This window comes from Seriola aureovittata, chromosome 16 (genome assembly GCF_021018895.1).
Source record: "Seriola aureovittata isolate HTS-2021-v1 ecotype China chromosome 16, ASM2101889v1, whole genome shotgun sequence".
NCBI classification, from domain to species: domain Eukaryota; kingdom Metazoa; phylum Chordata; class Actinopteri; order Carangiformes; family Carangidae; genus Seriola; species Seriola aureovittata.
In genome coordinates this window covers 5,647,956-5,664,093 of record NC_079379.1, presented here as the reverse complement: position 1 = coordinate 5,664,093, position 16,138 = coordinate 5,647,956, and the positions used below count along the sequence as shown (strand labels likewise).

The following is a 16,138-nucleotide window of genomic DNA, read 5'->3' as shown; positions in this document are numbered from 1 at the left end:
ATGAATGGCAACATCACTGATGATATTGGGACAAATATGTCATATATTACATTTATGTATGGGAAGTATTATTATGGGAAGAATATATTTTTATTAAAAAAACGTCAGTTAAAGTGTCAGTTAAAGTGTTAACTTAAACTGTGTTTAGGCTACAGTAGAGATAATCACATATTTTATATGTTAAAGCATCACCTGAAAAGTAATTAAGTATAGCTGTTAATATACAGTATTTCTCTCGAAAATGTAGTGAAGTAAAAGTGTGAAGTAGCACATCAAGTAAAGTAAAAGACTGTACTAGCAGAGTACTTTACAGAGTAAATGTACAAAGATGGGAGAAAATACAGTAAGTTGCTATGCGGACGAATGGCCACTAGGTGTCACAGTTCTCCCATTTTTAATGGCACAAACAAAGAAAACTTTTCTTTAGGACAACTGAAGTGAAGGAGGGATCACTGAAATGTGTGTGTGTGTGTGTGTGTGTGTGTGTGTGTGTGTGTGTGTGTGTGTGTGTGTGTGAGAGAGAGAGAGAGGAAATGTGCTTGTGTGATTTGTTGTCATATACGCCGACTATCTCCACCTTTAGATCAATGTCTCATCCTGAAACCAACGTTAATCAAGGTCTTCATCCCTCCTGTCACCTCCAACCGGTGTAATGCAGAAGTAACGTGTGTGTGCGTGTGTGTGTGTGTGTGAGTATACAGGGAGGAATGGATGCAGACAGTAACAGTTAGGTACGCTGGGTGTCGACAGGTAACCAACATTAACTGAAGACAGCGGGACTACACTTTTACCGTAGTTGAAGTCGCTTCCTCCGGCTGGAGCTCCCTCTCCAGTCGCTTTTTCTTGTGGGGTTTACCCGCCTCTCCTGTCCTCACCTCCGGACTCCACTTCGGTGTTTACCTCGGCAGAAGAAATGTCGGAGGAAAAAAAGGACATTCCTAACGAACTGTTCGGTAAGTTAACGTTAGTTAGCTAACAGTTAACTGTCGGTGAGGTGGTTAGCTAGCCGACTCATACAGTTGAGTTGCAGTAGGTGCTCTAAACATTTAAACCAACTAAGCGTGTAATAATAAAGTTAACAAGTTAGTTAAACTTTTGTATCTCAGGTAACATCCTGTAGTTGCAATTAGCCATAGACCATTAAGTGACTGAAAACTTGATAGTAAGCTTATTCAAACACTAAAGGAATATCACAGACATAAAAATGCTTTACGGCATGATTAAGTTACTCCAAACTCTATTAAATCACTGCAAGCCACTTTAGGAATATCACAATAGTGCTCATATTTATTTTACAAACATACTATTCACCATATGACAATAAACATAAACAATAAATGACGATAATATTGAGGTTAAAAGACCATAAAGTCATCACACATCACTGCTGAAACAACAGAACTTCTCATTGGATTATTGTAGAAGTGACTCCACAGAAGGTAAAAACTACCACTAATTCCAATAAACTATGTGCATAAACTACCACAGGTACACGCTCCTCACTATTACAGGGATATAAGAGTGAGTTTAAGGCTTTATTTAACAGTGGAACAATCACAGTGTTCAATATTTTTCTACTTGCATTTCAGTCACTTGTTAATTTTCATGCCCCTAGGGCCAGGCTGGCTACCTGAGAGTTTCTCCTCTGCCACTTCCTTATCTGAAGTGGGGGAGAGAGAAGGCTTTGGGAGAGGGGTGTGTCCTGTGAAATTCCTTTGGATTGTGAGATATTATCAACACAGACTGCCTGGATGACTGAGTGTCAAAAAGAAAGAGGGGGGGGAAAAAACTGTAAATCTCTGAAGTTTTGCTGTAGAAAGTAGCCTAAAATGTTGACTTTAAACATGGCACTGATGCAGTCAGGGTTTTGAATATCTGAGCTGTCTTGGTTAGATAAGGCTTGTTGGAGCTTGACATTTGGAGGCTGATATTTCCGCCAATGTCCAATGTCTTGTTATGTGAGTATTTTGATAGACCAGAATGTATAAATAACAACAGTAGGTAATTGCAGCAAGGTAATATACGTGTGTAAAAACTCCCTAAAGCTGAAAGAAAAGTACTTTTAGTTGGACTGTCATTAGGAATCAAAAGCAAACCCAGCACTGGGTGGTGAGGCTGACTCACAGGCCCCATGCTTTCTGTTATGGTGCCGGCAGTCCAATCTCATACTGTATGTCACTGGACTGACTGATGAATAGGGCTTTTTGTTGTCAGTTCCTGCTGCTGGCTTTCATAGGACAGACTGACCTGATGCTGCTCATAATCAGCAAATTAAAACTAAAAGAAGAAGAGGGTATGAGAGTTTGTCCTTATTGTGGACAGAGGCTGTGCTGGTAATAAAAAGTGAGGATGATTGCATTTGAATTTGGATGGTGAAATATAAAAAAAAAAAAGGGCTATAGACACAGCTCACACTAATGCCAGTTTAATGCCAAAGCAAAGTGAGTTTGTCACCCAGTTCAGCTGGTAGCTCCTTGGTTTTATATGAGTGATTTGGAACGAAGGAGAAGTCCACGTGTTTTTGATTAGCCTCCACGCTGCTTCATGCTGTAATGTTTTCATCCTCCCCATGACCTTATTATGTGTCTGGGCAGAGAGGAGGGGGACAGCATGATGTCATGGAGGCAGGCACTTGCTCTCATACTCATTAACACTCTCTGTTTGCCATGCACACACACTTGTCTCTACCTTACCCTCATTTTACCTCTTCCTTTATCTTGATGTCTCACTTTCTTTCTCTCTTCCTCTCACTCTTCTCCCTCTCTCACTCTGTCTGTTACTTAATCTTACTTCTTCACCCTCCCCCTCTTTCTCCATCTGTCCCTGGATTTTCCCACCACTGCAACAGCGATGTTTCACCATACTCGGCCAGAACTATTGCCCAGAGTAGACAGAACCAAATGAATGCAGCAGAAATACATAATCTTTAATGTTTTTTTTTTCATTTTTGCTTGAAATGGAAGAATATCCCCTATAACACCAGAGGTTGTAAAATGTAAGATACGCTATAGACAGTAGACTATACTTGTCACACTACATTTAGACTAATGTAATATAGAGACTTTACAGTTTTATGTCAAACGACTGAGGAGCCACAGCTGGCTCAGATGGTGATATAAAGATAGTTAATGTAAAGAACAGCAGTGGGTTCCTTTGACATGTGATTTTACACACACAAGTAAAATCAGCTTTTTTTAAACCACACTCCCTGAATTTGTCCGAATCGAGTTCACCGTTGACGTTACGCAAGAACCAGTTTTAAAATTAAAACAAAATTCAACGACTAAATGATTTTTGTGTTTAACACCAGGCCAAGGAAGAGAAGGAAGTAGAAAAACCTAACCTCCCTGAGCTTAAACATACTGAAAAACAACAGAGTATGTTACAAGTTGCAAACTCAGAGAAAAATCCTCTTATGACACTGTGTGAACACAGAGGGTTATTTATGTGGACTCATATTGATGAACACAGTAAACATGACCCAATTTGAAGGCACCATGAAACACCACAATATTTCCACTTTAATTACCCCCTTTGCCAGAATAAGAGGTGTGGTGACCAGCTCTATTTCAAGAGCTCAACTAGCTGAGTGCTGCAGGAATGTTGAACAGGACTGAAATGGGACTGAAAACAAATGAAATCTCCTATCTGAACCCTCTCTGTGCGTTTTGTAATTAGTTGTAATTTGAATCTTCCAGCTGTTGTGGTGTTAATTGTCAGGTGTTGTTGTCGTTGTCTGCTGCAGAGAGTGTGCGGGAGGCAGTGGGTCGGAGGGTGAAGCTGACCCTGAGGCGCAAAGTCCAGCTGGAGGTCAAAGGTGACAAAGTGGAGAACAGAGTTCTGGTAAGTGACAACTGTCCAGTTTGTATTCTATATGCTATAGCTACAGTGCAAATTTCATTACACATGGACTCAATATTTTGTCCTTTTTGTTTGGTTTTCAGTCTTTAAATTTGTCATGTCTGGGCTATTGTTCTGTAGAGTGGCCCAGACATGTCAACACAATGCAAAATGCACAACACAAATACAAATGCAAATTGTGCATTCATGTTGTGCCCATTCATGTGCCCGGCTTCCCCGGGCCGGTTGATTCATTACACAAATGAATCATTTTATTGCTTGCAAAAGGTTAAAAAAATCCAAGAGGCTGCATTAGTGTGGTGCTTGTTGCCACAGGTAGAGGTGAGAGGATGTGTAATGGGAAGTTAAAGTTTATTAGACGTTAAGAATATACTCCAATGAGACAAGTTTTAAACTGCAGCAGTGATTTGTCCTCAGTCTCAACATTAGCAAGGTAAATAACAGAATGAGCACAAGGCTACTCTGTTCACACATCAAGATATTTTACCTGGTACATGCACTTACATATATGACCATCCACTGCATTCACAAAACGGCATGGTTGGACAATGAATTTCCATTGTCAGTAGAGGAAGCACTAAAATGGTGAATCTAAATATATTTAGGGGGGTGATGTGTCACATCTAAAGCTCAGAAAAGATCCGCTGTGCATGATAAACACGTCTGTTCGAAGGACTTCCTGTTCAGTGACACCATAGTCGACTGGTCTCTCGTGGTTCTGATGCATTTCCTGTGACTTTTGTGGAGCTGAGCACTGAGTTCTCGGTCGACTGCATGTGGTTGTTAAATATTTTGAATGACTGCGGCTACGGTAGCTGAGTCTGAGAGGAGCTGCTGCTCTGAGTCATGATCTGATGGTCAGTGTCTGTCAGACCAGTGCTTCCCTGTTTTCCTCTGCAGCTCCACAGATACAACGCTTTAAACATGTACTGAGCAAACTGAAAATGGAATTCGCTTTCTCACTGTCTTGCTTCTTTGTTCGCTCATCAAGATAACAGAACATGGTCGAGGTCTCATTTGTGATTTTTTTTTTTTTGTAACAGTACTTGCATATTTCGTATCAATCCATCCTACAAACCTAGAAACATAAAATATATTATATATATATATTGTAATATGAATATTTTATACTTTGTCTTCACTGCATTTATTGGTGTAGTATTTTCTCTTTAATAGTCTAGGCTATTTGTGCAAAAATAGTTCACAGCTTTCCTAACCAATTCTTGTTCACACCTACAATGCATTTAAGAAATAAGTGATGAATACTACAAATAAGGTTTTCCTGGCTGCAGGGATTAGCTCCAGTTCAGCCACAAGAGCATTAGTGACGTCCGACAATGATGTTGCGCAACGAGGCCTTGATTAAGTGATTGATTGATTGATTGATTGATTGATTGATTGATTGATTGATTGATTGATTGATTGACAATTCATCTCAAAGGTGTTTGATGGTCTCTTTGCAGTCCTGTCAAGGTCTTCCACATCAAACTTGGAAAAACATTTCTTTATGGAGCTGGTTTTGTGCACTGTGGCGCTGCCATGTTGGAACAGGAAAGACCTTCCCCAAACAGTTGGCACAAAGTTGAAAGCACATCATTAGGATTTCCCTCAGTCAGAATAAAAGAGCCCAGCCCCAACCATGAATCTTTGGTTTGTTCATTTAAGACATTACAGGCATATTCAGTAAGAGCTAAATCAGAAACTCTGATCACCTGACTACTCATGTTTCAAATTATAAATGAATAATATAATAATGTTTATAATCATATGACAGTGTTGCACATATAGTGCAACATAAATGTAACTCTTATATTAATTGTTAAAAGATACAGGACTCAGTGCAGAGATACTAAGATAAAGAAAGTGGGTGTTACTGTGGTATGATATCTGGTTTCATGTACAGTATCTGCAGGTATGTGAAATCACCTCAACTCTCACTGAGTGAATATTGAAGACTTGTGGAGATCATGACTCAAACCTGTGACCTTCTGGTTATAGCTCACTCAACCTTCTTGCCCCCCTCAGCTCAGAAAAACATCACACACACATTTTTTAGAACATATTTCTTTGCCTTTGACCACATACCAGAATGTGACTGCAGCTCCTGTCAGGACTTGACTGAAGCAACCCAAAGCAACCCACAGCCACAGGGTGTCGAGACACACACACACACACACACACACACACACACACACACACACACACACACACACACACACACACACACACACACACACACACACTGGGGCGTACACACACAACAAATTCCACAGTTTTAGATCAGCAGATTAGAAGCCTATGCTATAATTTCATGAAATGAGGTGAAACGTGCTAAATGTTTCACGATAATGTGTCAGGCTGATTTGTTTGTGTTTGTATAAATGAAAGTTAAATACTGATGGCTTCCTGAACCAGAAACAGTGTCACCATTTCATAGTTTGTCCACCAGAGACCTCTGACATGTTTATTTTTCAACTGTAAAATGTCCTGCTCAGAGCATATCAGTTATTTAAAACAAACGAATCTAAGGGATCCATATGAAGATTGTTTGGTTATGTTAAAAAATTACTATCATCCAATATCAATCGGTCACAAACATCCAGTATCTGGGCTATAATCAACATCCTGGTAAACACAGCCACATGGCTTGTAATGGCTGATCTTGTAGTGTTTCTGCCAAAAGATTATGTTTGACAGCAGTGACAGTTGCACAGGTTTCATGCAGACAGTGGTTTAACATGCCGCCCTGCTTTATATTGACCTCTTCCTTTAATTCTTCAATTCATGGCCTTCTGTATCATTATTACATACCAAATGCTGCTAGCAGTGCAACACGGTCCATAGCTCTCACTGTTATCTGTTTTCTATTATCCGGTCTGCCTATGTGGACTCGTGGACCTACGTCTGCACAACACCTGAACCGGGTTGTTTCCAGACTTTAGAAAACTGAGACAGGTTGCTCAGACTGTCTCCTGACACAGCCCCACCTCAGGCAGGTTAATGTCACACCCACCATTGCCTGAGAGTCTTGTCAGTCAGAGAGGAGCACATATCTTATTGGCTGTTCTCTGACCTTGAGCAGATGTGACCTGGAGTGACCTCTGCGAAACTGATGACATACATATACCAGAGCTGGCTCAGCCTCCTGTCGATTGCTTTTCACTCTCCCTCCATCCCTTTTGTTTTGTCTCTACCTTTGATAATTTCATTTCAGTGTAAATGTGACAACAAAGACCATTTATCTTACACTGTTTCCATAACTGAGACCACAAACATCTCACAAGCTCATGACGAAAATAAGTTACTAATTTTGTCAGAAACATACTGGCATTGGCTGAGCGAGCGGCCATAATGTGCACTCACTCTCTGCCAGGACAGAAGTTCAACACGTGGTGAAAGATAATATATATTATTATCCCACTCACTGAAAAACGCTCTCCAGAGGCCAAGGCCTCTGCCAGCTTCTAGACAAGTGGAAATAGACAGAAACTACACGAAAGGTCAGGAGGAAAACATCTGCTCTGACATAATTGGACTGAAAATAAGCAGATTTCTATTCATTTAACTTTATTTTCATGTTTAATTTTCACTTTTGTTTTCTTCTGATCAAACTGCCTTTAAGTGTAATTTGATTTTTTTTATTATTATTTATTTCTTGATCTTGGTGAACTTGATCTCAGTTGGATCTTATAGATGTTTATTGACATTATTTAGTGAGAATCTCCCTCTGTCTGTCTGACCAATCTGTCTCTGTTCTCAGGCCTTGGCATCACATCGAGCATATCTGCTGACAGCTCGGGTCCCTTCCAAGGTTTGTAAATCTGTGTGTGTGTGTGTGTGTGTGTGTGTGTGTGTGTGTGTGTGTGTGTGTGTGTGTGTGTGTGTGTGTGTGTGTGTGTGTTTGTGGTGACATTGGTGCAGAGACCAATCCTCCAGTTTTCCTGTTTCTTTCTCATTCGTATCTAATTTATCATCACTTATATCATCCCCTTCCTTTATTCCTCTCCTCTTCCCTGCCATCCTCCTGCTCCTCCTCTTCCTTCTCTTTGGGAATGTTTCTTATTTGGTCATGGACACGCTGCTGCTTGTTCCTCCAGAGTCAAGCTGTTTTGGTTTTTTTTTGTTTGTTTTTTTTCTCTCTTTTTGCCTTGTTTTAATTCCACATTAACAGAGGCCACAACAAGTGTGGACACGTTTCAGACACTTAAACTCTCTATAATCCAAACACAGGTAGAAGTAAGGGAGTTAGGTTTTGATTTTTAGCCAGGCTAACCGCAGGGTTCTTGGGATGGCAATGTCAGTCCACCACTTCAGTCCAGACTGAAATATCTCTATGACTACTTGATGGATTGCTGTGAAATATTGTAATATTGAAGACATTCATGACCCGCAGAGGATGACTTTGGTAAAAACCTTTTCTCTAGCGCCACCATGAGTTTCACAATGCAATGCAAGACAGATATGACTCCCACAAGCCTCAGCTTTGTGCTTTGTGCTAATGTTAGCATGCTAATATGCTAAACAACAATGGTGAACATGGAAATTATAGCTCAAATGTTAGCTCAAAGCACTGCTACAGCCTCACAGAGCTGCTAGCATGGTTGCAGACTCTTTGTCTTGTTAAAGGAGCTATTTGTAAGTTTTGCGATTGCTATATAGCCAAAGTTAGCATGAGCAGCTGTTTATTTACCAGTCTAGTGGAAACATTGCAATATCAGCATCAAACTTCATTACTTTACTCACCAAGAGCTGGTTCCAGTGGTGGAAAGTAAAACCAATATTAACTATTGTCTCTATCACGTCTTTTCTTCAATTGAAGTTAGCATGCTAACCAGCTAGCCCCGGCCTCTCTTGTCACTTTCCCATAATGACATAGTCACTGTAGCCTCCAGCCTGCCCTGAAGATGTACCATGACCTTTTATAACCTCTTGTCTTGTAAACGCAGCAATGGCCAACGTTCTTCTCAAGCATCTTTCACCACGTTTGGCGGAAGAGAAATCTTTAATATAGCCCATTTAAAAAAATAATTAATCTGTAATTCATCATAAGTGCAACAACAATATAATATATAAAATATAATAATATTCAGTCACTCCAAAAACTTTACTGACTGGTTTTCATGTACACTCAACATGACTCTGCTCAACTGGAGTCTGGAGTCACTGGGTTGTTAAAGTATAGGGATGGCAGTATTCTGTATTTTTCTTACTATGAAAAATTTCCCATGAAAACCAAGGTGTTAATCTATCTCTCAGTACTTTCTGACCTGCCTACCTGAGGCACTCAGCTTCAAGCCTGGTTCCTATTGAAAATCTAAACCTTTAAAGCGACTCGAAAATATATAGTTTCTTAAAACAACTCGTCACCATTTCCCCCTGTTTGAGTAACATTTGCCAAAGACATTTGGTGGGGAATATTTTCAGCAACGGATTAATCCACGTTTGTCGCTCCATTCCCAGCAGCACAACAGTTTATGTGGGTTTTAGGTAAAATAAACTTGTCTGTGTGTTCACTGTAATTTGAACATATTTAGCTTTTTAACCTACTATCTGTTCAATGCACTCTGTAAACCCACGTTAGTGCTGTGTCTTCATTTCTTTCTTCCTCTACTTCTTCTTAGTTCTCTGTTTATCTGGCTTTATATTGAAGTCTCTCTTCCCCTTCCCTCTCTCTCACTCATACTCTCTCTACCCAGATGAGAACAGGTCCCACCATATGGAGACATTTGATAGTTTTACCCACAATGCAGCTGTGAGAACACAGCCTGTGGGAAAGGAAAACAGCGAGAGGAAGAAAAGTTCAACCTGGAGGGCGAGAGAGAGACAGAGATAAACACATACTGGAAACAGTAAAAATGTAAACACAAAATGTTTTTTTTAATTCTATAAAGAGTGTCCTTATGTAAGAAAGTGACAAATGTCATAAAAATTACGTAACAGTGAAAATTAAAAACACTTTCCAGGGATAGTCAGTAACCACTAGTACACTAGTACAGTTAGTACACGCTTTTTCTCAAGACAATAACCCTGGTCTGTCTAGATTTTCAAGTCATAGAAGAGCAAACTTAAGTTAAAAATACAAATACCTCAGATTATAAATCACAGAAACCATTTCATATTTAGAGCGTGAACCCGTGAACTTCTCAGTTTTAAGCTTCATAAACTGCTTAATGGTTCATCAGAGACTTTTATTATTTAGAAGAGAAGTGAACCGACACTTCGACTTTTTCCTTTTTCTCAGCCTCTATTTTAATGGCTCTCTGGTAACCATCCATTTTTTTTGTTTTGTTTTGTTTTTTTTTTCTTCTTACTGAAGAGTGTGTGAATCAGGTCAGGCAGCATATAAATAAGTGGGAAAGTCTGATTCAGAGTGAAACTGGGAGTCTGCTCATACAGAGAATATACAGAAATACATACACAGAAATCATAATGTGAAGTTAGTAAAATAAATAGATTACCAAAGACATTTACTGATCATACACTTGATACACTGATCATATACAAACCTTGAATTGCTTCAGTCCCTGAGAAATAGAGTATTCTCTCAACAAAAAGCCAGTGGGATTTTTACATGTGTTTTGAATTACTGCAACAACAACAAAAGCACTGTGGCGAACAAAAGTTTATGATATTTACAGCTGGATAATCTTCACAAATGTACATCACTTTTGTGAAGTAAAAAGCTATTGTTAGGTTATAAACGAACGACACCACGGTCACTTGACTTCAACGTCATCACCACTAAACTTCAACTTTTAGTTTGATTGCGTTCTGACCTCTTCTATAAAAGCTTTTCCTCTTTCAAAGTTAGTAATAGTTTGCAAAAGCGTGAGTATAAACACAATGAGGCTGTAAAGGACTGGTGAGAACATTGGTTTTCATGTTCAGTGTGATTACGTCTTGAGCTTGTGTTAACCACAGACAGAGAAAAAGACCCAGAGTTAGGGACAAGGGAACCGGAAGTGCTAAAATGCAAACTGATTTCCGGGTTTTAGGACTCATTCCTGCGGCACTCTATTACAAAAAAGTCCAGGACGTTTTTCACATCATCAGTAAAAACAGAGTAAAAGAGAATCTATTGCACTATGAACCATCATCTGATACAATTCAGATACAGTTGATGATAAATCATTTCCACGCTGTCACATGCTGTGCAGTTTTCAGCCCTGCAGGGTAAAATTATGTTATATGTGCTTTTGTTATGTCTGGCCATGTTTGTTTTTCCTTGTTTCTGCAGTACTACCTTGCAAAATATTCCTTGATCACAATGAGATTACCTGAACAAATAAATGTTATATATGTAAGTCTAAGATTAATTGAAATATTAGAGTTTATTTTGAAAAAACTTTCTCTGCTTCTTATTCAGGTCTCTGAGTTCTGTCTGCACAGTCAGGTGTTAAAAAAACTTTCCTGTCAACACTGTGGAGGCCTCTTACAGAATATTTAAAAATTGTCAGATGATGTATTACAGCTCAAAAACAGCAACACTCACAAATGAAACGTAGATAACCTCTGAATAAAATCTGCTGAACTGCTTCTGCCGGCTGACCCCTGATCTGTTGTTCCAGAGCGGGCCAGTGGTTTTTCTAAGTGTGTGTGTGTGTGTGTGTGTGTGTGTGTGTGTGTGTGTGTGTGTGTGTGTGTGTGTGTGTGTGTGTGTGTGTGTGTCTGAGAGAGTGAAACAGAGGCTGGTTTGTTCCTCAGTGTGTACTGTCCCAGCACAGAGAGGCAGCAGAGGGTGAAAAAAAAGACAATGGAGGAATTTAACAGCTGGCAAGGAAAGGGAGGGGGGCACTGTTCCTTTATGCCCCTCGCCCCTTCACTCCCTCTTCCCCTCTCTTCCTCTCTTTCTGTTTCACTCTCTGTCAGTAATCCACTCTCTACATTTCTTATTCATTTTCTCTTTTTCAAATCTTCCTGTCTCTCTTTCAGGCAGTGAGTTATATTTACCCCCTCCCTCTCTCTTCTCTTCCTTCCACTTTTGTAGTCTCTCTCTGTCTCTCTCTCTCTCTCTCTCTCTCTCTCTTTCTCTCTCTCATTCAGTCTCTTTTGGCAGCGAGTTCAGAATCCACTATTATTTTTACTTTCTCTCTCTCTCTCTCTCTCTCTCTCTCTCTCTCTCTCTCTCTCTCTCTCTGGATTCACAGGGAAATGTGTGTGAGGTTGGGTCTGACTCTGCTCCAGACATTTGTTCTACAGACGATTTCGAGATTGTGTTTTTTTACATTCCTATTGTCTCTGTGATGTTTTTCCTCTCCCTTGTATTTATTCAGGTTCTTGGAATAACCCTGCTTAATATCAGTATATATCTCTCAATAAAAATCATTCAGACTGCACAGGCTTTGCAGTTGCATGTGCACACCTTGTACACACCATGTATGATGCAGATCCACTCACCGAAGCTTTCTGTCTGTTGAGAAAGAGGTTATTGTGACACAATCTTGTCTTTAACCCCAAAACAAGTCGGAGCACGATGAGACTCGGCTTAGTTGACCTAAAAAAATGTTTGGCTCATCTAGCAAAGGCGCTAATGCTCAGCTTGACACACTACATGGCCAGAAGTATGTGGACAGCTGAGCATTCCTCCCATATGTGATAGTTGAGCAGCTCATTCCAAAGACATGTGCATGAATCTGTTGCTATAGCAGCCTCCACTCATCTGGTTTCAGGCTTTACACCTGATTTCTGAACCAGGCTGCAGAGATTTTCTCCCATTCTGCCATAGGAGCACTATTCAGGTCCAACACTGATGCTGGGTTATGAGGTCTGGCTCATAGTTGGCGTTCCAGATCATCCGAGAGCCGTTGGTTGTGGCTGAGGTCAAGGCTCTGGCTCTAAGTGGACCTGGCTTTGTCCTCAGGGTCATTGTTATGTTCAAACAGGAAAAGGCCTTCCCAAAAATGTTGCCGCAAAGTTGGAAGCACACTATAATCTAAAACATTATTGTATGCTGGAGCTTGAAGTACAAAGGAGGCCAAACCTGGAAAAGCAGCTAAACCAAAAGTATGTGGATGGGGGGCACTTACATACTTTAGCAAGTGTGCTAATGAGATCTGCTAACAAGCACTAATGGGTTAAATTCAGTTGTTGTTCTGAAACACAGTTGGTGCTTTGTGGGCTCGGATCCAGACTACAGCGGGACGTCTGTCGCATGTTTTTCTATCTCACTCAAGTTTTCTTTTTTCTCTCCACTTTGCTCAAACTCAGCGTCTGAATTAACATGTCAGTGTTAGTTTTTGAAAGTGTATCATAATGTTTATTATGGAATAAAACAACCACAACAACATACATTAAAAGACAGTTTAGTCATGTATACATACATACCTGAAATCTCTCTGCATCCAGTTAAAGGTCCCATATTTTACACTTTTCCTGAAGTGTTGATCCATAAGAAGATAAAGCTCAGTTTCTGAATACAGGCTGTGTCCATTTCTCTGTGGACGGAGCACTTTGATACTTTCACAGTATAAATAAAGAACCTAGACTTGATTTATAATCAAAGAAGACATGGAAATCTATTTATATACAATATCAGACCTTTAAAGAAAGAATTTGCTCAGATACTGTCTGTGTCTGGTAAACATTTCCTTGGAAAATCGTTCTTAGGAGGAGAATCAACCAGTTTGTCCCTGAGAAGTGTTCACATTGTGGAAAGCAAGTTCTCCTTTGGGACAAATAACTTTTATTTGTGATTTGTCGAACCAAAATTAAAAAAAGAAAAGAAAAGAAAGAACATGTTGACCTTGTAATGCCTCTGTGACTAAGATGTTGAAATACAAGATTAACTTGAAATGTTAATGAATTTCATTATCTGTCTGTTCCTGCTTGTTTCAGGTTGAACAGTCCTTCAGCTACCTGGATATCCAGGGGATCAGCAGCAACAAGCCCACTCAGGTACACACACAAATATTTATTTATGCATTATTAGGATATTACACACACACCTGGCCACACCTGGATGGACCGCAGCTTAAAGGTTATATACGCACATACACACTTACAGATAACACAATCACTGATGTCTGTCAACACTGCCTACAGTTCAGCAAGAGTAAGGAAGGAATTAAAGGCTGAGTTAAGTGAAGTTAAGAGTTAAATGTTTTGGAGTTGTCACATTTCTTTTCGATACACACACAAACAAACTGTGTATTGTACCAGGAATCATCTAACTTATCTTACTGATAATTTGAACCTCATCTCATGAAGTCTGTTTCAGTTGTGTCAAGGTTCAGTCTCTTGACACAGTCTTTTCCTTGTTTCCTTTATGGTGATCAGGAAGGATCATTAGTTTCACCTGCACTTACCTGCTCAGTCTGATGGAAATATTCTAACACCATGGAATATCTGTATTTTTGCTCCTTTGTGCGTCGCCCCCTGCAGTTGGTGCTGGAGCACGAGCGCGGTCCATGGAGCCTCCGGCTGGCCTCGGTGGAGGAAGCGGACGAGGTGATCGCTCACATCGGCAGCTGTCTGCATCGGATCTGCCCCGTGGGTTCACCTGTGTAGGTACCACACAACCAGCACTTAAAGCTACAAGATGATCGGGGTTGTGAGATGTGTAAATAGGGATGTTGAGACTGAGAGGATGGGAACAAAGAGGTGCACCTCAGAGAGCTGGAAAGAAAGGAAAATAGAAACTCCTCACACTGTCAGTGAGTTGCTTACGAAGAGCTCCTTAAATGTAAATTACACTCAGAGTTGTCATGTCAATGGCTTCTCCTCCCTCTGTCTGGGATCAAGTGGGTTGCTGTCTTTGTCTTTGGAAGATACTTTACTGCTGGATTCATGAAGTTTAGAGGTAAATATAGAGGTTAATATTTCCTTTTCTCTCTCATCCTTCATCCTCCTTCCTCTTCCTCCTTCTGTCCCTCTCTCTGTAAGGAAGAAAGGTGATGAGGAAGATGAGCTTGAAGCCTCCGGAGAGGACAGCAGCCCTTCAGGCCCTCTGGGACGACCAGGGCTCCGCTGACCTGGGGCCTTGTGGTAAATTAGCCTCAAAATGTTGAAGATAGATCCAGTCACATGTTGAAAGCGTCTGTGTTTAAAGGCTTAAAAGTTGTTGTCATGTGACTCTTAATTTCAGGGGGTTTCTCTCATCAGTACTGGTGTGTGTGTGATTACCTGGGTCTGCCATACAGAGAGGAGGTCCAATGGGTCGGTGCTGTTATTATTCTTCTGCTTTTTTTCTCTTGTTTCCAGTTTATTCTCATCTTCATCTTCTTCCTGTTTTTCGATCTGCTGCTTTGTTGTCTTGTTATACAGTTTTTGCTGTTTCTGACCTCAGGTGTTTATTCTTCTGCTTTTTTTCTGCTGCTTCTTCTTTCTCTGCTAAATATATGTTTGTTTTTCTTTCCCTTAGTTTTTGTTTTATCTTTGTTTCTTCCTCATGTGTTTCTTCATTGTATTCTTCATCAACTCTTTCATTCACCTTTTCTTCTTCTGTTTTTAATGACTTTTAAATCAGATCTTCTCTTCCTCTGATCCACAAGTTGAAGTTGGACTCTCATCTGTCTTTTGTCTTTTCCAATCTACCATTTTGTGTTGTACCTGAACGCACCCTTATGAAGCTTTTTCCCCTCTTTGCTTTTCTGTCTGTCTCACCTGTTGTCTTCATCTCCTTCAGGACGTGGACACCATCTATCTGACTCAGGACACCAGAGAGCTCAACCTGCAGGACTTTGTTCACCTGGAAAACAGGTAAGTTCACTACTCAACACCTTTGGTTTCATCTTGTATTGAGTATGTGTGACTTTGTTCATGGATTTCAAGATTTTGATCAAATATGAAATATGTGATATGTTTTTTTTTTTGTTTGTTTGTTTTTATAGATTTAACAATGCAGTACATTTTATTCATGTTTTTTTATGACTGTTCATTGTTTTATTTTTATTTGTTTTGGACATCACATAGCAACCTGAATAAAGTTTATTCTTATTATCACTCCAAAGAGGCTGACACCTGTGTTTTTATTTTTATTTTTCCTTGCAGGGATTTGTTGGCAATCATAGCAGCTCTGGAGTACAACCAGTGGTTCACCAAACTCTCCACCAAAGACTACAAACTGGTAAAAACGCACAGTTCAGTTTTACCCAGAAATCCCACTGCACCACTGAGTCAAACACCTGTACACCTGACTGTCTGGTTTTTATTTAGAAATAGATAAAAGGTGCAGTAGAGACAATTTCTTATGAAAAGACTTTTGTGCCCATGTGTGGAAAATGATCTTTCTCTGCTTCTTTAATTAACATAAGACTATATTCCAGTCAAAAAAACAAAC

At 39.9% G+C, this 16,138-nt stretch overlaps 1 protein-coding gene across 2 annotated transcripts in view; it reads left to right on the top strand.

Moving 5' to 3' along the window:
- Window positions 1–527: 527 nt before the first annotated feature.
- The window catches only part of LOC130184062 (F-actin-uncapping protein LRRC16A), a 31,407-nt gene continuing 15,796 nt past the window's right edge, over window positions 528–16,138 (top strand). The window contains exons 1-9 of one of the 2 annotated variants that reach the window (XM_056399839.1): window positions 528–953; window positions 3,746–3,843; window positions 7,622–7,672; window positions 13,696–13,755; window positions 14,242–14,363; window positions 14,747–14,844; window positions 14,945–15,015; window positions 15,485–15,558; window positions 15,850–15,925. In XM_056399839.1, the coding sequence (XP_056255814.1) occupies window positions 914–953; window positions 3,746–3,843; window positions 7,622–7,672; window positions 13,696–13,755; window positions 14,242–14,363; window positions 14,747–14,844; window positions 14,945–15,015; window positions 15,485–15,558; window positions 15,850–15,925 (690 nt within the window). In that variant the 5' untranslated portion in view covers window positions 528–913. Of the gene's footprint in view, window positions 954–3,745; window positions 3,844–7,621; window positions 7,673–13,469; window positions 13,756–14,241; window positions 14,364–14,742; window positions 14,845–14,944; window positions 15,016–15,484; window positions 15,559–15,849; window positions 15,926–16,138 lie in introns of those variants that run through there. The other variant, XM_056399840.1, reaches the window with a different exon arrangement.